The sequence below is a fragment of the Cetorhinus maximus genome, chromosome 8 (assembly GCF_964194155.1).
Source record: "Cetorhinus maximus chromosome 8, sCetMax3.hap1.1, whole genome shotgun sequence".
NCBI classification, from domain to species: Eukaryota; Metazoa; Chordata; class Chondrichthyes; order Lamniformes; family Cetorhinidae; genus Cetorhinus; species Cetorhinus maximus.
Genome location: NC_135886.1, coordinates 62,602,313 through 62,629,359, shown reverse-complemented (window position 1 = coordinate 62,629,359; position 27,047 = coordinate 62,602,313). Strand labels below are relative to the sequence as shown.

The 27,047-nt window shown below is 43.4% G+C and overlaps 1 protein-coding gene across 1 annotated transcript in view; it reads left to right on the top strand.

The window, feature by feature from the left end:
* The window catches only part of LOC144683674 (diacylglycerol kinase eta-like), a 207,596-nt gene that overhangs the window by 172,310 nt on the left and 8,239 nt on the right, over positions 1-27,047 (top strand). The window contains exons 23-28 of the mRNA XM_078546935.1: positions 6,120-6,286; positions 9,371-9,490; positions 15,324-15,435; positions 17,301-17,390; positions 23,550-23,669; positions 26,369-26,471. Coding sequence (XP_078403061.1) covers positions 6,120-6,286; positions 9,371-9,490; positions 15,324-15,435; positions 17,301-17,390; positions 23,550-23,669; positions 26,369-26,471 — 712 coding nt within the window. The remainder of the gene's footprint in view (positions 1-6,119; positions 6,287-9,370; positions 9,491-15,323; positions 15,436-17,300; positions 17,391-23,549; positions 23,670-26,368; positions 26,472-27,047) is intronic.

Below are 27,047 nucleotides of genomic sequence, written 5' to 3'. Positions count from 1 at the left end.
GTGGGTGATTCTTCACTGTAAGTAGAAATGACCTTTACCCCCGTTATGTCTTCTGGTTCCTAGAAATTCAAGATAATCACACTTTTAGACACAAATACTGGGCCTTATATCCAGATCACTCCATGTGAGGCTCTGCTGCACTGACTGTAATGTAGTAGTGATTGATGTGGCACTCTAGATCTACATGTATACCTGCACATGAAAATATAGCTCCTAAATCATTTTGAAATAATTGCCCAGATTGTCAGAGGCTGGCTGTATGACCCAAGATGCACATTGGGGCCCCACAGTTTGTACTTTCAATGTGCAATTCCCCTGCTCCTCAGGAACACCCACAAATGTCTCTGGGCAGAATTTTCTGCCTGCCGGGCGGGCGGGCCTGACCCAATCTCCGGTGGGCGGTGAGCCGATGCCTGCCGGAAAAGCGGGCCCCGCCGCCATTTTATGTGGGCGGGCCAATTAAGGCCCACCCAGCGTGACATCCGGCGGGAAGTGCTATGCGCTACCTGTGCGGGCGGGGGGGTGGATTCCCCAAAAGTGAGTGTGTGCTCTTTTGCACGTGCTCACGAAAGAGCACACATCTCCCTGAGGCTAAATGCTGCCTCAGGGAGATTGCTGACAGTTTTAAAAATGTTACAACTAGAAAAAAAATAATCCTTAACATAACCCCCTCATGTGACAATGACACATGAGATGGGGACATGTTCATAAATTACACTAAAACTTTATTAAACTTTTTAAATCCCGACATGAAACCTCATCCCGCCGCTGGATGAGGTTTCGTGTTTTTTCTATTCCCCGCCAGGGCTCCTGGCCTGCCCGCCAGCCTTAAGGTTGGACGGGCAGGTCCTTTAATTGTTTAAATGAACCTGTCAATGGCCTTAATTAGTCATTGACAGGTCGGCGGGCGCACAGCTGATTTGGCTGTGCCCCCGTCTTCCTGAAAATTTAAATGGGGCGGGATGACATTGGGGGTTCCCCCTGACATCATCACGTGTAATTTTACATGTAGGTGAGCGGGCCCCGCCCCTGCTCGCCGACGGCAAAATTCTGCCCTCTGACTCCAGTGTTAAAGTCATAGACATCGGACAGTTCCGTTTTACTTACCTGGATAGTTACCAGGAAATATTAGACAGGAAAAACTAGTCTAACTCCTGAGTAACCTCACAACTGACAGTCAGTCACTCTGACCCCTCAACTCCCTCCTCAACCCCCTGATTACCCCCAACCCCACTGACAGCCTGACTACACCTCCGACCTGACTCAACTAACTGTCTTGAGTCGATCTGACCTGACTGCCACTCCCGACCACCCTTGAACACCAGACCCATCCTAATTAGCCCCCAAACTTACTGCCTCTCCCAACCTGACCTGACTACACCCTGACCCACCTACCCCTTACTCCTAACCACCTAACCATCTCACCCACATCACCCAACTACCAACCTCACCCACCTCAGTCACCTACCGCCCCACCCACCTATCATGCCCACCCACCTACTACCCCACCCATTTACCATCTCACCCACCTACCACCTCACCAATTTGCCAACCTACCCACTTACCTCTCCTAGCCTACCCATTTACCTCACCCACCCTACCCACTTACCCACATACTCACCCAGCTAACTACCTACCACCCTGTCCATTCACAAACATTCATCCATTCACCCATTCACTAACATTCACACCGGACAATTAAAATTAAAGTTGTGTAAAAAGGGAGCACGCCCACTCTCCCCACCCCTATCCCATACTACACCACAGTGCTGCGCTACCACAGAATGTTCTCTGATGGACGCTGTGCTCCACGTTTTTGGAGAAGCACGGTTCGGAAGATCCTGCCAGAAATGCGGAGCAGTGTCAGGTGCAGAAAAGCACGGTTGGGGTGGCAATCCCATGGTGATTGTGGCTTCGTGGAAGATCCAGGCCAATATAACAATATAGTACTTCCATCTGAAATCCATTTATATCTAATAAACAAAAGTGTCCAAAGGAAACGAAAAAGCAACAGTTTCTGGAATACCTTCATAACGTTTCTCCAAAATTTTTCTCAGGGGTGCCTGAGAGATTTTCAATATCTTTAATGTTTTTTCATGGTCACTCATACAAGGTTGTGTAAAAGAGCTTAGTTTAATCTGGTTTTTCTGCACACATGAATACACTAGTGGTCACAAGATGCACTATTACACTCTTCCCTCCTTACAGTCCAATATTTTCATTGTGTAACTCATTTATCGCGGTATTTTTTTTAAACACCCATGCAACGTCAACAATATTTTTAATTTCCAAGCAATCTTAATATATTTCTTTGTTTTCCATTATTTACAAATAAAATCAAATCTACTGGCTTCTTGTTCCTAATGGGATATGTCCTTTTCCAACACTCTACTCGTATCCAAACTATCCGATTCATCAGACTCATCTGATTCTTCCCACTTCCTTCTTTCTCATGATCCTCTGAAGGTAAAACATGATCTATATGTGCAAACCTAACCTTTCCACGACCAAATATCTTGCTGTTTGAGGTCCACGTATTTTCACAACACTTCCTGGTAGCCACTTGAGCCACTTGTGATGCTGGTCTTTCCTTAATCTTCTGGTTCAACTTCAGACTTCTTTCTCTCACTCTACCCCTATCCTGACTCTCTTTCTGGCTGGATTGTTTTTTCTTCCCCTAACTGTGCTAAGTGTGGCGTCAGCAATGAGAACCTTATTCTAGGCTGTCTTTAAGAAACAATGATGTTCTGCTGGTAGTAGTATGAGGTGTATTACAAGAAATAAATAAGACATTCCCCAGCTTGTGATTCAATGATAATTGATTTTTTTTCAGATTTACACCCAACAATTGCTTTGCAAGAGCACATTTAACAATTTGTACTGTACGGTCCATGAGAAGCAGGATGATATGGTGGAACTCTAATGTATTTTACACTGTTCATTCTTGTCAGGTCCGTTGTTGGACACAATTTCCTCTGGGAACCCATAAGCAGCAAACAAACTACGCAAAATATCAAGAGTTTTTTTGCTAGTTGCTGTTCAATTCAACCCACTTTGGCTATCTATCACAATGAATAGCTGTTGCCCTTCTAATCCTGTAAAATCTACGTGTAGCCTCTGCCACACACTAGCTGGTCAACCCATTGTTGCAAAGGTACTTGTACCCACTGCAAGTTGACTTTTACACAAATTGAATGCCTTGCCACACTTTTTCATTCAATTCTACCGAACACCCTTCCTCGAGTTCATTCATTGGATGCAATAAGGTTGCCAAATTTGGTATGAATTTACCGTAGTAATTCATTAAGCCCAAAGTATCCGAGCTCTGAGATATTCTGAGTGTGGTGCATTTCTTATTGCTTGAATCTTACTCTTGGTAGGATATAACCCATCTTTGTCTAACCTGTGACCTAAATACTCTAAAGAGTTTTGAAACATTCCATGCCCTTACCTGAACTCCATGCTTTTCCAAATTTTGGAGCACCTTTTTCATTCTGTCGTCATTGGTCTGCCTGTTTGCAGCTGAGATATGTATGCCATCTATATAGCACCCTACTCCCTGAGTTCCTTGCAAAACTTGGTTCCTCACCTCTTGGAAAATTCAGGTGTCTGAAGAAGCACCAAATGGCAGCCTATGAAGCTGAAACAGACCCATGTGTGTTACAATAGTCAAACATGACTCATCATCTAACTCAAGTTGCAGATAGGCAGTTGTCAGGTTAATTTTGAAAGAATCTGGCCCCCTGACAATATTGTGAACAGATCCCCCATGTTTGGCAAAGCTTCGAATGATTTACGGTTACTTTATAATTCCTGCAGATTCTTACACAACCATCTGACTTTGGTACTACGACTATGGGAGTAGAGTAATTACTCTGTTTTACCTTAGAGATAATACTCTCAGTCTCAAGCCTTTTCAGTTCTTGCTCTACCTTCTCTCCATTACCTCCTGTGACATGCCTTAGCAAGATGACCTTGCTTCTTGCAGCATGCTGCCTTTGCAAATGGACAATTCTGTGCCCTAATTCTAAGCACTGGTAACAGGACTTTGTTGTGCCATTTCTGCTATCAATTCCCATCGTTGGGTCCCTCTGCTTAATCATTTGCAGCTTATTTACCTCAGCGAATGGCTGACAGTTGTTAACTCTAACTTGTCTTGTGTCACATTCTGCCTTGTCCATGGATAATTCTGTTTGATGAGCTAGGTCAACAGTCAACTTTGGAAATCTTACTGCCAATGCATTCACTTTTTTAAGCTGCAAACAAATCTGTTACACAACACTTTCTTGAATGGTCTCCAAAATGGCAATGAATTGACAGTTCTTTCAAGGTCACAAAAACTCCCCAATGTTCTCACTGGGCAGCTAATTCCTTTTTCGAAAAAGGATAACTTGCAATTTCCAAGAGCATGGAATTGTAGTGCTGTTCAAGGCTTAATCGAAATGTCTGTCAGCGGTGTGTCTTTTGGCTTTGAGTCTCTCAAGAATTTTGGGTGATGGTGGCATAGTGGTAATTTCACTGGACTAGTAATCCAGCGGCTCGAGCTAATGTACTGAGAGACATGGGTTCAAATCCCGTCAAGGCAACTGGTGGACTTTGAATTCAATAAAAAAAAATCTGGAAAATTAAGTTAGTAACCATGGTAACCATGAAACTATCATTGATTGTCATAAAAACCCATTTGGTTCACTAATGTCCCTTAGGGAAGGAAATCTGCCATTCTTACCTAGTCTAGCTAACATGCAATTCTAAATCCCCAGTAATGTTGTTGGTTCTTAACTGCCCTCTGAAATGGTCCAGCATGCCATTCAGTTTGAGGGCAATTAGGGATGGGTAGCAAATGCTGGCCTTGCCAGTATCGCCTGCATCCCATGAAAGAATAAAGGAAAAAAATACACTTCTGGGCCAGCTTCAGTCAAAAATATCATCCTTTTCCTTTCCCACATTGCCTGGTTGGTAGCTAGATTGTCAGGATGTTTGAGGTTATTAGTGGTGAAAAATATCTCTAGCCACTGCATGAAGGCACCGAAAGACTCTGTCGTGTACTCCCCCAGCCGCCTGATAACACCCATAGGCGCTACCATCTTAGAAAGTCAGCCCATCCACTTGTACAACCAAATGTTTTCTTAGGCAAGATTTTAAGCCTTTTTCTCAAGCTAAGACACTCTCAATTCCCTTAGTTGGTTAGCTGGAAACTCGCTCAATTCCCAACATCTTTCAGTAAAGGAATCCACAATCCCACTCTTGTTGCCAGACTGTAATATGTTTACTGACAAAATCACACATGTGGACAATATGGAGATGGGGTAAAAGAGCCTGCTTTAATCTGGTTTTTGTATAAACATGAATACAGGAATGGTCAGGAAATGGAGCTATTACAGGATTAACCTTCAATTCTTGGAGGATCCAGGTCAAGTTCTGGAAGGTTGGCAACCCTAGTGAGAATGCAAGTAGAAAAGGACAAAACTAGGCAAATAGGATTCAGGGCTTTACACACAGGAGTACTGAACAGAAAATTGAGGTTGGACTTGGTAGAGGCCATCATTAGGCTATGGTTCTGGTATTAGTTGAGTGTCAGATGTCCCATTACAAAATGGATTTAAAAACATGCGAAGGGAACAGGGTTGCTGAGATTGATGGATTTCTGTTGGGTAAATGAATCAAGGAATATGGAGTAAAGTTGGTAAAGAAGTTTGTGATACAGGTGAGACATGATCTAACTGAATGGTGGAAAAGGCTGGAAGGGCAGAATGGCCTCCCCATCTTCCTGTCCATAGCTTGAGGGTAATCGTTAGAAGGATAAAGGAGGAAATTTGACTAAATGTTTTCACATGGAGAGCTATTAGAAAGTGAAATGTTTTACCGCAAGGAGCTATTGAAGCAAAGACTAGAACATCATTTAAAAAGGAATTGGATAAGTATTTGTAAAAGAAGAATTGAAAAGGAAATGAAGAAAGGGCAGGAAGGTAGGAATAAATTGAGTAGCTTCACTTAAGTGACTAGCAACTAGAATTTTCAGTGCTATGGTTTCTTGGATTCTGAGAAATGTGCAGAGGAAACCCTGAAAGGGTTCAACTTCTACCTGTGGATTCTTCACACATTGTCATCCTCCTCCTCAGGCATTCGAAAGCACTTTGAAGTCCTGGGAAGACAAACGTAAAGGAGATTCTCTGAGGCAGATGACTCGGCCCCGCCTGAGCTCTCAGCAGTCCATGGAGTTTCTCATAGAGGAGGAGATGAGCGAGATTCAGCAGTTTGTACAGTCTGCAGAGACACTGATCAACAGGTATGGGCCACGGTCAGAACAGATCACATCATCCACTCACTATCATTAGCGAGGTTCATCAATAATCTTTCCACTTTCGTTAATGAGATTAATTAATCACCCACTTTCAGTAAGAAAATGGATTAATCACTATTATTAATTACATTCACCCAGTATCATTAACAAGATTTATTGATCACCCACTCACTGTCATTAAAAAGATTTATCAAACACCCATAATCATTGACAAGATCCGTTGATCACCCACTCACTGTTATTAACAAGATTCATTAATCGCCTGCCTGCTATCAGCACCACCTCTGTGAAACTCTTGACTTTCACCAATCTACCAAGAAGAAAGAAACAGATTGGAAGAAAGAAATTTGAATGTGGAGTTAAATAAGGTTGTGTTTGGTGTCTGGCCAGCGTCAGCATTTACTGTTTCAGAATGTGTATTCCTGATTGCCTTAGCAGGGAGTCCTTGGCTGAACAGACTGAGTCATTTTTTATTGAGAAACCAATGAAGGCCAAGAGGAAGGGCCTAAAAATTCTGGAAATCAGCAGGGACAGGTCAAGATAGATGGCGCAGGATGTTACAGTGAAAGGGCCACAGCCTGCAGTGTAGGCCCAAGGGAAGGGTCAGTGCCCACGGTGCAGGATACCCCCAAGGTGGAGGGGGAAAATCAAGATGGTGCTGGACACCGTCAGGGGAAGGGCCAGGATCCAAAAGTGCAAGGCACCACTGAAGAAGTGCCTAGATTGCAAAACACTACCAGTAAAATGATCAAAGTCCTGGAACAAAAAATCACCAAGGAAGGGCCAAGAGCTGTGATACAGGACAACACCAGGGAATTGTCAAGGTCCCACAGTGCAGGACACACTCGGGAGAAGGCTAGTAGTGTCAGGCAACACCATAAGGCTGAAGCATTTGCAACAATCTTCAGCCAGAAATGCTGAGTGGGTGATCCATCTTGGCCTCCTATGGAGGTCCCCAGCATCACAGATGCAAGTCTTTAGCCAATTCAATTCACTCCACGTGATATCAAGAAATGACTGAAGGCACTAGATACTGCAAAGACTACAGACCCTGACAACATTCCGGCAATAATACTGAAGACTTATGTTCCAGAACTGCTGCGTCCAAAGCCATGTTGTTCCAGTACAGCTACAACACTGGCATCTACCTGGCTATGTGGAAAATTGCCCAGGTATGCCCTGTACATGAAAAGCAGGACAAACCCGGCCAATTACGGCCCCATCAGTCATCTGTCTACCATCTGTAAAGTAATGGAAGGGGTCATTAACAGTACTATCAAATGGCACTTGCTTAGCAATAACCTGCTCACTGATGCTCAGTTTGGGTTCCGCCAGGGTCACTCAGCTTCTGACCTCATTACAGCCTTGGTTCAAACATGGACAAAAGAGCTGAACTCCAAATATTGAGGTGAGAGTGACTGCCCTTGATATCAGGGCAGCATTTGACCGAGTGTGGCATCAAGGAGCCCTAGCAAAATTGGAGTCAGTGGGAATCAGGGAGAAAATGCTCCGCTGGTTGGAGTCATACCTAGCACAAAGGAAAGATTGTTGTGGTTGTTGGAGGTCAATCATCTCAATTCCAGGACATCACTGCAGCAGTTCCTCCAGGGTAGTGTCCTTGGCCCAACAATCTTCAGCTGCTTCATCAATGACCTTCCTTCCATCATAAGGTCAGAAGTGGGGATGTTTGCTGATGATTGCACAATATTCAGCACCATTCGCAACGACTCAGTCCATGTCCAAATGTAGCAAGAACTGGACAATACCCAGGCTTGGGCTGACAAGTGGCAAGTAATATTTGTGCCACACAAGTGCCAGGCAATGACCATCTCTAACAAGAGGTAATCTAACCATCGCCCCTTCACATTCAATGGCATAACCATCACTGAATCCCCCACTATCAACATCTTGGGAGTTACCATTGACCAGAAACTGAGCTGGACTAGCCATATAAATACTGTGGCTACAGCGCAGTTCAGAGGCTAGGAATCCTGCGATGAGTAACTCACTCCCCAAATCCTGTCCACCATCTACAAGGCACAAGTCAGGAATGTGATGGAATACACCCCACTTGCCTGGGTGAGTGCAGGTCCAACAACACTCAAGAAGGTTGACACCATCCAGGACACAGCAGCCTGCTTGATTGGCACCACATCCACAAACATTCGCTTCCTCCACCACCGACACACAGTGACAGCAATGTGTACCATATTCAAGATGCACTGCAGGAACTCACCAAGGCACCTTAGACAGCACTTTCCAAACCCACGACCACTGTCATCTAGAAGGGAAAGGGCAGCAGACACATGGGAACTCCACCACCTGGAAGTTCCCCTCCAAGTCACTCACCATCCTGACTTGGAAATATATCGCCGTTCTTTCACAGTCGCTGGGTCAAAATCCTGGATCTCCCTCCCTAACAGCACTGTGGGTGTACCTGCACCACGTGGATTGCAGCGGTTCAAGAAGGCAGCTCACCACCACCTTCTCAAGGGCAATTAGGGATGGGCAATAAATGCTGGCCTAGCCAGCGACACCCACATCCCATAAATGAACTTTAAAAAAATCCATAAGTTATGAACAATGCCAACAGTACAGGTACAGTGAAATAAATTTCAATATCTGTGTCGGTAGGAGGCAGAATTTGTAGGGCCAAACCTTTGATTTAAGAGCACCAAGGCTGGTTGAAAGCAACACTGATTATTAATTTCGATAAATTAGAAAGAGAAAGAGGTGAGTGTAATAGACTTGGAATGCAGGGCAGGTTTCTTGTTAGAAACAATAAACTTTATTTACAGAGCTCCTGATGAATCTACATGCTTGTTCCAAGACCAAGGCCAGAAAGCGCTGCCCCTAATATTACCCGCGCTTAGGGCTGATTTCTCTTTACAGTCACATGATCCCCATAATGGTATGAAAGATTTAACTTATAATTACTACATTCCTTCCCCTTTAATTTTGTTTTACCACGCTCGTTTACAAAAATATCTTAACCCATATCATATACAAATATATACAGTTCATGCAATTATAGATTTAGTCTTTGAGGAGGTTTTCTGATTTGGGTAGAGCGACACAACTCTACAACTTGAGATTTTTCCATTGGATCGGCTTGACCAGGAACTACAGCATCAGGGACATCCTTAGACAATGGCAGTTCAGAATTAGTTACTTCAACCAAGACATCAGGTGTGTATATTCTTTGTCGATCTGGCACTTCAGGGATCAAAGGTTCGTCTTCAATTTCAGGGATTAACTGGTTGTTGGAGGGTTTCTTGATTTCTGAAATGATCCATGTGTTTCCTAACAATCCTGTTTTCCACTTCTAGCTGATAAGATAAAGGTCTTGTTTCAGAGATATTATACCAGGAACCCATCTTGGTCCAGTTGCGAAATTTCATATAAAAACTGTCTCTCCCACAGCAAATTCTTGACCTTTACAGTGAACGCCATGGTTCACTTTCTGGCTACTCTGATTTCTCTCCATCTTCCCCTCTAAATTAGGGAATACTGGACTCAACCTTGTACAAAGTCAGCGCTTCATTAGCAATTCCCACTGTGTTGAACCTGTGGTTGCATGAGGAGTCATACGATAGTTGAACAGAAATCTTGAAATTCGTGTTTCTAACATTCCCTCCTAGCTTTTCATGCCTGTTTTTAAAGCCTGTACTGCTCTTTCTTCTAACCCATTGGATAAGGGATGATACGGTGCTGTTCTGACATGTTTGATCCCATTTAGGTTCATGAATCTTTGGAATTCAGTGCTAGTGAAAGCAGTACCACTATCCGACACAACTCCTGATAGGCCATGTAACTAAAATATTGGTGCAGCTTTTTAATAGTTGCACACGATGTAGGTGATCTCATACACACCATACACTTTCAATGGGCGTCGATGATCACTAAACACATGGTACCTAAAAATGGACCTACATAGTCTATATTAGTCTAACCCAGGATCGACCAGGCCACTCCCACGGATGCAGTGGAGCTTAAATGGGCAACTTCTGCTGTTGCTGACACTGGAGACAGTGTTTAAACATTTTTTCTATATCACTTTCTGTACCTGACCACCAGGTATAACTTCATGCGAGCATCTTCATTTTGAAATATTAGGATGTGCACTATGAAGCTCTGTCAAAAGTGGTTCCCTTTCTTGAAAAGGGACAATGACTCTTGCTCCCCATAACAAGATTCCATCTTGATGACTCAGTTCAGATTTACGAGCATAGAATAGTTTTAATTCTTCAGGGACTTATGCATTTGCAGTGCCTGTTCTCAGACTCTTGATAAAGTTGGATCCTGGTTTGTCCAATTCTTTATCTGTCTCACACAGGCTGGTGAGGAGTCCAGGAAATTCAACACAAGTGCTACCTCCTGAGATACTGGAACGTGTGTAATGCTATCTGGCAAAGGAAGATGACTGAGAGCACCTGGACGGTGCATAAAAGTGTTCTCGTATGCCAACAAAATCAAAGCTCATCTTTGAATTCTAGCAGATGCTATCAGTAGCATTGCCTTATCTTCACTAAACAAACCCAACAGTGGCTTGTGATCTGACACTATGGTGAAGTGTCAATCGTGCAAATATTGATGGAACTTCTTCACTCTAAAGACATTAGCTATGCCTTTTTCAATTTGTGTGTAACCTTTCTTGGCTGCAGAAAGAGCTGTGGATACATATCCTATCGGTCTTTCAGATCCATCCTCCATCTTGTGTGAAAATGATAAGTGAGTATTAATTCCTTAGAGGGGTCATTGTGCACTAGCAGACACGATGAGTATAAAAGCTTCTTGACTTTTATGAAGGCTTCCTCCTGCTGTGCCTTCCAGGACCATCTGTGGTTCTTCTTCAATAATAAGTGTAAAGGGGTTAACACTGTAGGTAGATTAAGCAAAAAGCAACCATAATAATTTGCCATGCCTAGCTCCGTGACATTGGTAGGAGAGGGCGCTTCCTTGATTACCCTGACTTTCTCCTCTAATGGGTGCAACCCTTGGGCATCCACTCGATGATCCAAGTAAGTGATTTCATTTGCTTGGAGAGTGCACTTCTATTTCTTTCAAATGAACACCGGCCTCAAAAAAAATCTCTTCAGAACCTCTTATAGGTTGGCCTAATGTTCTGCTTCCATGCATCCTGTGATCAGGACGTCATCCAGGTACACTTTTTAACTTGGGAAAGTCCTTGTAATAGGCTTTCCATGGTTCTTTGGAAAATCGCACAAGCAGATGACACACCAAAGGGTATCCGTATATACTGGTATAGGCCCTTGTGTGTGTTTATGGTGACATAACTTCTTAATGTGCTGTCCATTTTGAGCTGTTGGCATGCATGGCTTATGTCCAGTTTAGTGTAGGGTCTTCCTCTTGCAAGTTTAGCATTCAGATCTTCAATCCTTGGGATTGGCTACTTGTCTGATGTAGCAGCCTTGTTCATAGTTAATTTGTAATCTCTGCAGATGTGAATGGTTTGATCTGGTTTCATTGCAGGGACTATGGGTGCTGCCCATTCTGAAAATTGGACTGGCTGGATTATTCCTAACTCCTCCAAACGGCACAATTCCGCATCCACCTTCTCCTTTAGGGCGTAAGGCACAGGTCTTGCTTCAGAACCCGCATATATTTTAACTTGTAGACCTTTTACTTTGCCTAACTCATCTCGGAGTACTCTGCCATTTTTTTTAACAACTCAGGAATTCCTCCTGTTCTGACTTGAAAAATTTCTGACCAATTGAGTTTAATTTTTTTCAACCAACCATCTCACAGAAGGCTCGGTCCTTCACCTGTTACAATAATTATTGGCAGTTGGGCTGTCTGTTGCCTTTAGGATACAGGTACAGAGGTGGTGCCTTTCACCTGTATTACCCCTCCAGTATACATTTATAGCTGAGCTGTGGTTTGCTTCAGATTCAGCGGCTGGGTGCCTTCTCTAAGGTATTTAAAGATGTGTTCTCCCACCATTGTGGTCAATGCTCCTGTGTCAACTTCCATGAACGGAGACTTTCTATTTACTTGAAGGGTAACAGTGATTGGTTCAGTTTTCCTGGCCTTCAAATTGTATAGGGAATAAATATCAGGATCAGCAGCTTCTGGTTCATCTATATTGTGCATTTCATTGAACTTGGCCTGCTCTCTGAGTGGCTGTCTTGATCTTGCCCTGCACTGTTTACAACAAGCCCTTTATTGTGACAGTAGTGGCATTCTGCCTCTTTAATTCTGTAGGCTTCTGGTACATGATTACCTCCACATCAGGAGCACTTTTATTTCTGATTACTGGTGAGCTACTTCCAGTATTTAGTTTTGTTTTTCTAGTTGTAGGGACCACATCCCACTTCACGGTTTCTTCCCTGGCCTTTGCGCCACACCTGCTGGCAGGTTCCTACCCTAGCTGTAAAACGGTGCCATGCTGCACACTCTGCAAACCTGCGAGTCCCTATCAACACTCCCCATTGCTAATGCTATCTCCAAGGCACACTTCATGTCTATCTCAATTTCAGCAAGTGAACGGCGCTGAATGGCATCGTCCTTTATGCCACAAGCCAATCAATCTCGCAACATGTCGTTTAGAGTATCACCGAAGTCACAGTGCTCTGTTAACTGCTTTAACTTCATGATGTACATTGCGATCGACTCACCGGGGTCCCTTACTCTAGAGTTGAACTTGAATCTTTGCATGATCACCGATGGTTGAGGCTGAAAATGTCCTTTCACAAGGTTGACTAGCTCAGTGAAAGATCTGGAATTTGGTGCATTCGGAGCCACCAGGCCATGCATTAGGGTATACGTTTTGCCCCACAGACACTTAGGAGAAACACCTTCTGTTTCTCCTCCACCGTTATTTTGTTCGCCGCAAAGTAGAGACCTAGGCGCTCTATGTACTGACTCTAGACCTCGATGGATGAGTCATACAGGTCAATTCTGCTGAAGAGAGGCTTTGCTGGTGAGTATACTATCTTTTTTATTCCCTTAAAAATTGAAATACTCACAGTCGTGAGACGAGGTGCAGCGTTGGAGCTATTTATTCTCTTCACCAACTGTAATAAACTTGGAGTGCAGGGCAGGTTTCTTGTTAGAAGCGGCAAACTTTATTTACAGAGCTCCTGATGAAGCTACATACTTGTTCCAAGACCAAGGCTAGAAAGCTCCACCCCTAAGATTACCCATACTTAGGCTTGATTTGTCCATACAGTCACGTGATCCTCATGACAGTATGAAAGGTGTTGTGACGCGGCAGATGACGTGTGCCAGGTGGACCAATTCCACGAGGGAAACTTGGTCTGCTATCATAACGGTTTTGCAATTTGTATTTGTTACGAGATGTGTGCACTGAATTCAGAAGTAATAAGTCCACCAAGATTTTGAGATTTTTTTAAAAAATCTAATTAAAATGTTTATTAACAAAAGAAAAGATTTTAAGCACAAACAAAAGACTATAGATTACTACTATAACAACTCCTAAAATTCCTAATTAACCTGACCCCAGTTACACTCCCTTTAAGGCAATGGTCCAAAAATAGATTTCAGATTTTAAACCAATCCAGCAAATTAACACAATAACCTGGACAGTGGAATTCCAAATGGCTTTTCTCCAGCTTCAGTTTCAGTAGACAGCAGACTTATGCACAAATGCTGGAGGCTTCATTAAGGCTATTTCACAACTTCTGTTAGATCTTACATGGCCTTCTCCTCACACATAGCCCTTCGTTCTCTTTTATATATGTTTCTCTCTTTCTAATATGTAAATTCTATTGTTTCATATATCTTTGAAACTGTATCTTCCTCAATATAAAAACCTTCATGCTGCTACCATTTATTGTCAGTAACCTTTGGGAAAATTAAACACCTTCCTTAGCTTTGCTTATCTGGCTAGTTGTAAACAGACTAAGGTCGCTTTGAAATCCAAATCTCTCTTCATTTGTCTAAAAATGCAAATCCCCTTCACACCTTACGGGCAGAATCTTCGGCTCAGCGAGTAGGGCCGGGGCCTGCTTGCCGAGACGTAAAATGACGCGGGGTGAGGTCGGGTGTGCATCCCGACATCACCACGCGTCATTTAGGTTTTCAGTTTGGCGGGCACACAGCCGACTCAGCTGCGCACCCGCTGAACTGTCAAAGGCCTATTAAGGCCTGTTAAAAAGCAATTAAGGCAATCAGCTGAGCTGCCCGTCCAGCTTTAACATTGGTGGGCAGGCGAAGAGCCCAGGCGGCCTTCATATTTTTCATGGAACCTCATCCATTGGCAGGATGAGGTTTCATGAATGATTTAAAATTTTCAGAAAAATTTTATTAAAATTAATGCACATGTTCCAGCTCATGTGACAGATTCACATGAGCGGACATGTCATAAAAATCTTTTCAATACTTTAAACTGTTTAAAGTTAAAACTAATCCCCCTGTGGCACTTCTGTGCCTCAAGAAGATTTCTACACTCTTTTGCGCGAAAAAGTGCACTCCTGCCTCAGGCAACTGCCCCACCCACACAGGGAGCACTCGGCGCTTCCAGGAGCGCATCACGCTGGGCAGGCCTTAATTGGCCCACCCATGTAAAATGGCGGCGCCCAGCCGTTTGGGGACGCCAATCGGCTGCGCTCCCACCCGTGCCAGCCCCCGCACAACCCCCCTCCCAACGGGGAGAATATTCTCCACTACATGCTAAACCAACATCCATGTTTGCTCATTAGCATGCCAAGCATCTAGCTTCTTTTGATGATTTAACCTTGCAGTTTACTTGCCTCTAAATGTAATTAAATCACACACAGTCGGATCCAACTATACTTATTCCCATAAACCAATTTACAATAAACCAGAAGAATATTATGAAAATTATTATACTTTCATGACAAAGGTTTAACTTACAATTACTACAGTGAGAGATGGTTAACAGAAAAAAAAATAAAGGGTTTATGAGTTGCTCCAGAGCCACATTCAATTAGACCATTACATTTTCCAGCCTATAATGTTGTAATACCATCAATTTTCAGTATTGAGGTGAGGTGACTACATCTCTGCTATTTTACAGGATCCACCATGCAGCTGAGAGGCACAAGGTTGTTGAGCAGGAGCTGGCCCACGCAGTCAATGGATGCTCCCATGTGATTAGTGAAGTTTTACCTAAGCAAAATGCTCCTGATGTAAGTCAACTTTATTTAATTTTCCCCTCACCCCCAAAAACTGAACCTGAGATTCCTGGGATGGAGTAATGTTCCTTCTATACGGCAGGTACAGCACCAGTTTGATCAATTACAGAGCACCCTCAGGGAGGAGGCCAAGGCCTTCACATAACACCAGGAGTTATGAGCAAGTCCAAAAGTAAAGCTCTCTCTACTCCCTTCCATCAAAGACGCCCAGAGCAGGCACAGCTTGGGTAAATACAGAGTATTTCCTTCTACACTGCCCCTCCAAACACTCCCATGCATGGGTTAGAGTGTTGTAAATATTTCTTGCAAGTGGGACCCTGATGGAGAGATGACCTCTTTAAAACCAACTCTTTCTTCTGATCTCGGTCAAAACCAGTAACATTTTTGAAAAAGATAAATCAGAATCCCAGTTATTTACTGAAAGAATGATTCCACAAGATTCCACGGTTTAAAACAAAAGAATTTTGACTATACAAGAGTCAAACAAATCAAACATTAAACACTATCATAGCTAACCACCATACTCCAAAAACCAGAATCAATGTAAGTTAAACATGAATGAATAGGCAAATTGTGGTCGGTTCTCAACTCTAAATTAGACATTAGATGGCAGATACAATTAAGTTGATCTTATGAATTGGATCAGCAGCCCACTCGAATATATGTCATTGATCTTGGTCACAAAGTCCTTCAAACTCTGTCTTCCTCATGAAGAATTTCAGCTCACCTTCTGCTTGGATTTAACCTGATCCCCAGCTGACAGCGGTGCACAACCAACCTGGGTTCCATGGGCATGGTCTTCACCAAAAATGGCACACATCCGCAGAACCTCCTCAACTCTGCTTGCGATGGTCTAGGTGGCAGAGATCCACCAATGTTATCCTCAAAAAACAGCTGCAGCAACTGTATATTTGCTTATTCTTAGATTCTGGATTTAGCCCCCATCTTCCCCAGCCAGCCTGTACTGCACCACTGGGATCATCATCTGAGCTCTGAAGGGTCTGTGTCCATTTGTGGTTTCAACCAGTTTCAGTCTCCACACAAGTTTTAGTTTCCAATCTCAGTTTCCCTTTTCAATTAGGATCTGTCTCAAAAAGTACAAGCTCTGAAACCACAGATTCTATCACACCTGTTATAGAGACACCTTCCAAATGGGACCTTGATGGAGAGATACTCTCTTTAAAAGGGGCTCTAATAGAGATGACATTTGTTTCATTGCTTTGAAAGTTGGGAATATGAAGATATGTGACAAGAATAGAGACATTCAAAGGGATGTCACCACATTTTCAGAGTACGTACAGTCATGTTTTATATACATACAGTGTTAAACTGGTTACTGTGCTTCACCTCAGACTGTCAGGACAGACACATTTCAAGCATAATTATAATTGTGACTAGAAACTCTGATTAAGATGCATGAAGTAATCTCAGAATACTGAGCAAATGTTATTATTTAGTTTGAAAATATTCATTTGAATTTAATGGAAATCAAGGTTGAACTTGCCTTTAGAAACTTCATCCATAAGGAGGTAAGACATAGGAGCAGAAGTAGGCCACTCGGCCCATTGAATCTGCTCCGCCTTTCAATGAGATCATGGCTGCTCCTTCATATCAATTCGGTAAAATAGGAAGGACGGTAATTGGACTCTGGCTTCAGCAATGAGGGTCTGTTTGGAGTCTGACTGCAGACTCAATGTGAGATGGCTTTTCCAGTTTTCCTTCCCTGCTCCCTTCTTTCAAAGGTAATGATCTGTCCTGGGAATGAAGGGCCAGTTCCTTACTAAGTGGGCTTTTGCCTGATCTGTGTTAGTACAATGTTGAGTATCTCTGTGTTGGTCACTTTTCTTTGTTTCTTTCAGGCTATGACCAGGAATGCAGTTGTTGACATCTTCAGTAGTGTAAAGGCCCTGTGCACAGAAACAAAGGCACTTCTCGATGACAAACTGCTGGTATGTAAAATGGATGGTCACGTTTTACCAACACCAACTCCTCCACAACAGGTTATTCATTCAAACAGATTATTTGGTCCTTTATCTCAATGCTATTTGTACGAGCTTGCTGTGTGCCAAACTTTTGTTGCATTTTTGACATTACAACAATGACTGTACATCAGAAGCACTTCATTGGCTCCGAAGTGTTTCAGATGTCCCAAGGTTCAGGATGAGCAGAAATTTCTGTCAACTCAATAATGGAAAGACTGAAGCCATTGTCTTCAGTCCAAGCCACTAGTGCCATTTCCTTACCACTGACTCCATCCCTCTCCCTGGCAACTGTCTGAGACTGAATCCAGACTGTTCACAACCAGGATGTCATATTTGACTGTGGGATGAGCTTCCCACCACACAATCCTGCCCCAACTAATACTGCCTAATTCCACCTCCATATCATCTCCTGACTCCATTCCTGCCTCAGCTTATCTGCTGCTAAAACCTCCATTCATGCTTTCATTACCTCAAGACTTACTTCTAGACTTTTCCATTACAATACATTCCTCACTGGCCTTCCATCTTCTCCATAGGCTTGAGGTCATCCTGCTCCCTGTGTCCTAACTGCACCAAGCCCTATTCACTCTTCACCTCTGTGCTCACTGACCTACATTGGCACTGGGTTGAGCAATGCCTTGGTTTCAAATTTCTCCTCCTTGTTTTCAAGCCCCTACATGGCTTCACTCCTCTCTACCTCTGTAACCTCCTCCAGCCCCAAGGCCCTCCAGGATATCTCCGCTTCTCTAATTCTGGCCTGTTGAGCATCCCTGATTTTTATCGCTCCATAATTGGTGGCCCTGCCTTTAGCTGCTTAGGCCCTAGGCTCTGGAATTCCCTCCTTAAACCTCTCAGCCTCTCTTCCTCCCTTGCCTCCTTTAAGACACTTCTGAAAATTTACCACTCAAACCAAACTTTTGGTCACCTGCTTTAATGCCACCTAATGTGGTTTGGTGTGAAAGTCAGCTGTGTACTGCTCCTGTGAAATACCGAGAGACATTTTATTACATTAAAGACGCTATATAAGTACAACCTTGTTGTTGAGGTTGTGAAAGTTACTATAAAAATCCAAGTTAGCTTGTTCTTTCTTTCCTTACATACTCTTTCTTCCCACATGGTGGATTATTACTGATTCAAACACATTGCGCTGGTGAACTCTTTCAATGCTGCTTTTTCTTGCTCTATTGATGCTGTGTTCAATTTTGAAGCAAGTTAAAGATGACAAATGGGACAGGATTTTCCCTGTGGGTTTCTGAACGCTGCTGTCAGGCTCAAATTGGAGTCAGAAGCCTGGACTGAGTAGAAAACAGCCAATGGTTGCAGGAGGAGATAGATTGGGAACTGAACATTAAAGGATACAGGACACTTAGGAGGGACAGGAAGTGAGGAAAAGGTGGAGGGGTGGCTCTGTTAGTTAATGATGGTATTAGCACAATCGAGAGGGTGACATAATTTCAGGAAACCAGGATGTGGAAATGGCTTAGGTAGAGATGAGAAATGGTAAAGGCAAGAAGTCACTTGTGGGAGTCGTGTACAGGCCCCCTAGTATTAACCACATGGTAGGGTGAAGCATAAAGGAAGAAATAATGGGATCTTGTCAGAAATGTGCAGCAATAATTATGGGAGATTTTAATTTACTTAAAGACTGGAAAAGGCAGATGGGCAAAGGTAGCCTAGATGAGGAGTTTATGGAATATTTCCAGGCTAGTTTCTTAGAACAGCACGCCCTGGAGCCAACCAGAGAGCAGGCTATACTAGACCTAGTGCTGCGCAATGAGATGGGATTAATTAATAACCTCATAGTGGAGGCAACCCTAGGTAGCTGTGACCATAATATGATTGAATTTTACATTCAGTTTGAGAGAAAGAGGAGTGGGTGTGAGACTATGGAGAGGATTTTCCCCTTGTCAGGGTGGCGGACTTGGGAACGGCCACAAGACTGACCGCTGCCTGCAATCAGGCTCCGACCGTGGTTTCACATTGACTGGCCAATTAAGGCCAGCCAGCATGAAAGGTGTGCTAAGAGCCTCAGCATTGCCAGGGTGGGAGCGGGAGGAGCACAAGCACTGAATTGTGCATATGCGTGGGGGAGCATGCACTGACAGCTCCCTGAGGGCACAGAGCTGCTTCAGGGAGCTGATGGATTTTAAAATGGAAAATAAACTTTTTATATGTCCCCCACATGTGATGCAGTCACATGAAAAGAGACATGTAAAAAAAAAAATGTTAAAAAGTTTTATTTTAGATAGTGTTGGAAACCTCATCCCACTCGTGAATGAGGTTTCGTTCAAAATTCAACGGCCGCCTGGTCTGTTCGGGGGAAAAATGCAATTTAATTCCTTAAGGGCCTTAATAGGCCTCTTAATTGTCATCAGGCGCACTGCTGCCTCTCGTGCACGCCCACCAAACAAAAGATTGCGAGACTGCGCAATGAGGTCGGGACGCTCGCCCGATGTCGGTGCGCATTATTTCACTCCTGTTTGAGTTGGGTGTGCTCCCACCCACAGGATGAAAAATTCTGCCCTATGTTTTTAAACTTAAATAAGGACAATTATGAGGACATGAAAGCAGAGCTGGCTGAAGTGAACTGGCAAATTAGGTTACAGGATAGTTCAATAGAGGTTCAGTGGCAAATATTTAAGGGGATATTTCAGAATACACAGAGTAGATACATTCCAACGAGTAAGAAAAAGTCCAAGGGGTGGACACACCATCCATGGTTAACTAGAAAGGTTAAAGATAGTATCAAACTTGAAGAAAAAATTTATAATTGTGCAAAGATAGGTGAAAGATCAGAAGATTGGACAGAATATAAGGAACAGCAAAGGATGACAAAGATTAAGAAGGAGGGCAAATGTAGAGTACGAGAGAAAGCTAGCCAGAAATATAAAAACAGATATTAAGAGTTTCAATAAATATCTTAAAAGAAACGAGTTAACAAAGTGAGAATTGGTCCTTTAGAAAGAGAGTCTGGAGAATTGATGATGGAAAACAAGGAAATGGCAGGTGAATTGAACAGGTATTTTGCATCAGTTTTCACTACAGAGGATACAAATAAAATCCCAGAAGCAGCTATAAATCAGGAAATGGAAGGGAGGGAGGAAAACAGGAAAATTACAATGGCCAGAGAAGTGGTACTGAGTAAATTGTTGGAGCTGCGGGTTGACAAGTGGCTGGGCCCTGATGGGCTTCATCCTAGGGCCTTAAAATAAATGTCTAGTGAGATAGTTGATGCATTGGTTTTAATTTTCTGAAACTCCCTAAATTTGAGGAACATCCCATTAGATTGGAGGATAGCAAATGTAACCCCATTATTCAAAAAGGGAAGGGAGACAGAAAGCGGAAGCTATAGGCCAGTTAACCTAACACCTGTTGTAGTGAAAATGTTGCAAATGTGGCACTTGGATAAGTTCAAGGTAATCAGGCAGAGTCAACATGGTTTTGTGAGAAGGAAATCATGATTAACCAACTTAATGGAGTTCTTTGAGGAAGTAACATGTGCTGTGGATAAAGGGGAACCGGTGGATGTATTGTACTTAGATTTCCAGAAGGCATTTAATAAAGTGCTACATCAAAGGTTATTGCAGAAAATAAAAGCTCATGGTATAGGGGATAACAGATTTGCATAGATAGAAGATTGGCTGGCTAACAGGAAGCAGAGAGCAAGTATAAATGTGTCTTTTTCAGGCTGGCAAGATGTAACGAGTAGTGTGCCACAGGGATCAGACCTGGGACTTTAACTGTTTACAATTTATATAAATGACTTGGATGAAGGGATGGATAAGATCGTTGCCAAATGTGCTGATGACACAAAGATAGGTAGGAAAGTAAGCTGTGAAGAGGACATAAGGAGGTTACAAAAGATATAAGTAGATTAAGTGAGTTGGCAAAGATCTGGCAAATGGAATATAATGTGGGAAAATGTGAAATTGGTAATTTTGGCACATAGAATAAAAGAGAAGCATGTTATCTAAATGGTGAGAGATTGCAGAGCCCTGAGATGCAGAGGGATCTAGGTGTCTTAGTGCATGAATCGCAAAAGGCTAGTATGCAAGTACAGCAAGTAATTAGGAAAGCTAATAGAATGTATCATTTATTGTGAGGGGAATTGAATACAAAAGCAGGGACGTTATGCTTCAGTTGTACAGAGCACGAGTAAGACCACATCTGGAGCACTGTGTACAATATTGGTCACCTCATTTAGGAAGAATGTAAATGTGTCAGAAGCAGTTCAGAGAAGCTTTACCAGACTAATACCTGTAATGGACGGATTGTCTTATGAGGAAAGGTTGGACAGACTAGGCTTGTATCCGCGGAGTTTAGAAGAGTAAGAGGTGACTTGATTGAAATAATATATAAGATCCTGAGGGGCCTTGACAGGGTGGATGTGGAGAGGGGGCAGAATTTTGCCCTTGGTGGGTGGGCGGGCCCCACCAGCTCGGCGGCGGGCAGACAGCCGACCCCCGCCACCGAAGCGGGCCCTGTCACCATTTTGAGTGGGCGGGCCAATTAAGGCCCACCCAGCGGCCTGCCCGACAGGAAGCGCTATGCTCTTCCTGTGCGGGAGGGGAAGGATTCCCCATCTGTCAAAGTGCACTCTTTCGCGCATGTGTGTGAAAGAACGCACTGCTCCCTGAGGCAAAGTCCTGTCTCGGAGATTACTGACAGGTAAAAAAAACACCAAAAATAGAAAAATGTTAAAATTATTAACATGTCCCCCTCATGTGACAATGTCACACAAGATGGGACATGTTAATAAGAAACACATAAACTTTATGACACTTTTTAAAAATGGACATGAAACCTCATCCCGCCAGTGGATGAGGTTTCATGTTTTTTCAGAAGCCCGCTGGGGCTGCTGGCCTGCCCGCCAGCCTTAAGGTTGGACGAGCAGGTCTTTAACAATCTTAATTAGCCTGTCAATGGCCTTAATTGGCCATTGACAGGTCGGCGGGCGGACAGCTGATTTCGCTGTCCGCCCGCCTTCCTGAAAATTTAAAGGGACCGGGATGATGTCGGGGGTTCCTCCCGACGTCATCCTGCGTCATTTTCCTGTCGGCGAGCGGGCCCAGCCCCCAAATCACCGACGGGAAAATCCTTGCCAGGATGTTTCCTCTTGTGGGAGAATCTAGAACTAGGGGTCACTGTTTAAAAATAAGGGGTCGCCCGTTTGAAATGGAGAGGAGGCAACGTTTTTTCTCCGAGGGTCGTGAGTCTTTGGAACTCTGTTCCTGAAAAGGTGGTGGAAGCAGAGTCTTTAAATATTTTTAAGGCAGAGGTGGATAGATTCTTAGTAAGGGGGTGATAGGTTATTGAGGGTAGGTAGGATGCAGATTTGAGGTTATTATCAGATCAGCCATGATCTTATTAAATGGCAGAGCAGGCTCGGGGGGCCAAATGGCCTACTCCTACTCCTTGTTTGTATGATTTTCCCTAGAGCTGCCAGGGAATAACCAGAGGGTGGGCTCACCATCCAGTTAAGGAGAGTTGGCGGACTCTTGAGGCTGGAAGGCCAGTAAAAGGCCTTTCTGCTTTAAAGGAACAGAACGCCTCCTCTTTTCAATTTTTTTTAATACTTGAAGTAAAAAATGGCCCTTTTAACTGAGATCACCAACTGTGCAGAGGGATTCTCTCCACAGGGCAGCCTGTGCTACTGCTGCACCCAGTCAGGTGGAGAGGGCCTCTAGGCTTGCCTGGACCTCTGGCTCCCTAGTTTGCTGTCAGGAGACCACCTCTAGGTGGTTAAACTGGCCCCTATTGCCCTCTGCACCCTCAAGGATATCTAAAAATCCCAGTCGGCCTCATTCAAATGGCCTTAAGTGATGGCTAATTATTTTAATCGGCTACCTACTGCTGCGTTCACCTCCCCAACCCACCCTTTGGTAATGGCCTAGGGGGCAGGATGAAGTCACAGAACCAGCACTCTGACAAGCGGTGCTGTTTATAGGACCCTCCTGGCTCTGTTGCCAGGCCAGCGATGGCTCAAAACCCTGGAAGCTGATGAGTTATATTTTTGACATTGCACCTGCAGTCTTTTGGAATTAGGTTTCAGAAAGTCTTGTATTGTGCCCTTGTTCCTCTTTCTGTACCATGTGGCAAATGGCTCACCACTGTCCATTTGTACAGGAGTTGGAGTCTTCCTATGAAGAAGAGTTGCAGACTGCACTGAGTGATGTTGAGAGTGAGCTCCAGAAGCTGGCTGAGCTCCACTGGCTGGGGTACACCATCCAGACAACCGATGTGGAGGTGAGTCAGTTTGTTCAACTTAGTTCAGCAGAAGATAGCAACCAAGTAACCTTTCACATTCTGCAATGTAGAACTCAGGGGTCTCAATAGCAGCTATTACCATGTACAATCCTCCTCCCTCTATGTTTTAAGATGGGAAGCTAGAGAGCTCCCTACTTTCCAGTCTCTGAATGTATGATAGCAACCCCTGATCTTATTACACTCCAGAAAGCCAGCTGGTGAAGAATAAAATTGGAGCCAATCTTTATACACATTTATCAACTTTTATTTGCAGAAATACGTATTACAAACGCACACCTCCTAACCTGACAAGCACAGTTTCAGTCTGTTCCTATTTGAAGGGGCACAAGTGAATCTTCAATTAATACTCATAGGGCAGGATTCTCGGGTTGTTGGGCAGATGCGGTGGGAGGGGGCCCGGGAACGGCTGGGAAACAGGCTGCCACCTGCGATCAGCTCCCGACAGCGATTTCATCCTGGCTGGCCAATTAATAGCCAGCCAGCGTAAAACGATCACTGAGTAACTCAACGCTGCTGGGGTGGGGGCTGGAAGAGGGTGCGCGCTTAAGTCAGTGCAGGCTCAGGGGAGCACACAATGAAATCTCCATGAAGGCAGGGAGCTGCCTCAGGGAGCTAAAGAATTTTAAAAACAAAAATAAAGATTATGAAATGCAGAGAATTTAGGAGGAGGCGGTGGTATTGTCACTGGACTAGTAATCCAAAGACCCAGGATAATACTCTCGGGGCCCGGGTTGGAATCCCACCATGGCAGATGGTGAAATTTGAGCTCAATAAAAATCTAAAGCCTGCTGATGACCATGAAACCATTGCCAATTGTTGTAAAAACCCACCTGGTTCACTACTGTCCTTTAGGGAAGGAAATCTGCCGTCCTTACCTGGTCTGGTCTACATGTGACTCCAGACTCACAGCAATGTGGTTGACTCTTAAATGCCCTCTGAACAAGGGCAATTAGGGATGGGCAATAAATGCTGGCCTTGCCAGCGACGTCCACGTCCCATAAATTAATAATTTAAAAAAATGTCCGCATATAAGACTCACTCACTTGAACATAAACATTTAAAAAAAATAATCTTGGAAACCTCATCCCGCCCGTGGATGAAGTTTCCTCAAAAATCCAAAGGCTGCCTGGCCAATTCGCTCACCCGCCCGCCAACCATAAGGTTGGTTGAGCAGTGAAAAATTGCTCTTAATTAATATATTAATAGGCCTCTTAATTGTCATATCGCATGAGTGCGCGATGATGTTGGGACAGTTGTCCAAATTTTACGCCCGATCAGGTCGGGCGCGTGCCCGCCCATAGGATATAAAAATCTGCCCGTACAATTAATACCCAAACAATTAAATGCAATTTATGTACAATTCAGAGATGTTACATTTGCCTAGTACATTACCCGACCACACTAATCTTTGTTTACTTCTATATCTCTTGCTATCACCATTTACAAACAACAGCATCAACAACTCTCTCTGTGGCTCTTGAATAACATGGTCAACATGATTCACCTTTTGCATCCTTGTAACCAGCTCCATCACTTCTCCCTTCCTTGTACAGTGCACCCTGAATAAAAGGCAGCGAATCACTGATCTACAATATGGAGAGCAGGAATGTTCAGGCTTTGTCTTTGAACCCCTTAAGTGTGTACACTAGACCTCCGGTCCACTATATAAAGTTTGAGCCTACATTCTACATCCCAAGTTGCTTCAAGTAGCAAATCCTGGCTTAGGATTTCCACTGGGACATAGGAAAAAGACCATGGTTCACTTTGTTCACCTTCTACCATCCTGGTAATCACATGATACAGTGATAATGGAGTTGCTGACATAGCATTCAACCTCTTAGTCTACAACAGACCCAGGAATAAGGAGAGGGAAACCCCAAAGGTAAAGGGATTTCCAAAGTCACATATTCCTCCCAAACACAATACACTTATGGCATGTCATATAACTCTACTCGTGTTATTTTCTGAAAGAGAGAATTGAGGGTTTAATCACCAACGAGACAACAGTAATAAGAGCTACCTGGATTGAGGTTGTGTTTAGAGGTCCGACTGCCAAAGCATGTGGCCCCTATATGAATCTGTATGGTTACTCCTGTTAGAGTTCAATACTGTAATGTAATGGGTTAATAGAATAGTTATGGTAATGAGTGATATATATTATGATGTATCAATGACATCAGTAGTCACAGATTAGAGATTCTGTACAACAGTTGGAATAGTCAGCACTCAGGAGAGATGTGCCTACTTAGTAGCTGATCATGTATATAGAGTAAATAAACCAGTTTGAAGTAACTACCCGAGTCTGACTACAGTCTGTCCGCACAACCAGTACATGAAACAAGTACAATCTCTCCTACATGCATTCTCTGAATTGGGTTATGATCACACAGGCAATAATTGGCACTAGTCAGCCTCAACAGAGACATATATTAATTTCATTTTTCATGTTCCTTCAAATGGAATGTATACAAGAGGAGACAAAATGCCCATTGGCATGTGGCCAGTGTCCTTGTTGGTGTCCTGCTGTATTTGGATGGTGGACAGGGTGCTCAGTTTTATGCCGGGCTGAAGGAGCAAAGGGAATACAGGCCTTGGGCCTTATGCTCATTTATTTTCCCACTATAAAACGTGGTGGTGATGTACCTGTAACCTGGAGTAATTTTCTTTTATCTTCTCAGGAACATTCAAAGGGAAGTAACAAGAGCAGCATTAAGATAAGAATAAAGAACATGTCAAGAAAGGAGAAACTCCAGAAGCAAAAATCAAACAGTTCTTTGCTGGGTGAGTCAAGACTCGTTAGCTAAGTGCAATTAAATCCTAATCAAATAACTTTAAACAATGAGGCCCTATTCTTAAGGCCCTTTCAGTTTCTCCTGGTTCGTACCAGTTCTGAGAATCTTTGAATATTCTTGAAACACTTGGACAGATGCTCTTCCTGATCATTCACCCAACCTGGCCAATGTGTGAAGGTGAGGATGGCACTCTAGCTGAAATTCTAGCCTTTTAACTCTTAAATCTAACCAGCATAATCACCAGATCAAACAATCCAGAATAACTATTCACCAGTTTGGAAACAACACATTTTCACACTTAAAAAGTCATATCCTGGTCTTAAAAACTAGAAGAATGTTTAATTCCATTCACTAATTTCAGAGAAAGAATAGGTGTCAGTGTAAATCACTTTCCCTGGTCACATCTACTCTTGCAGTAAAATTAGCCCTGAAATTTGGGGTTTTAGTTTAGAGGTTGCTCTGAAAGTCAGAAAGTACCATGAAAATCAGTCAGAATTATTCTCGATGCCATACTGAAAAAATTTTTCATTATTAGTTTTGCATACATTGGTGTGCACTGTGATAT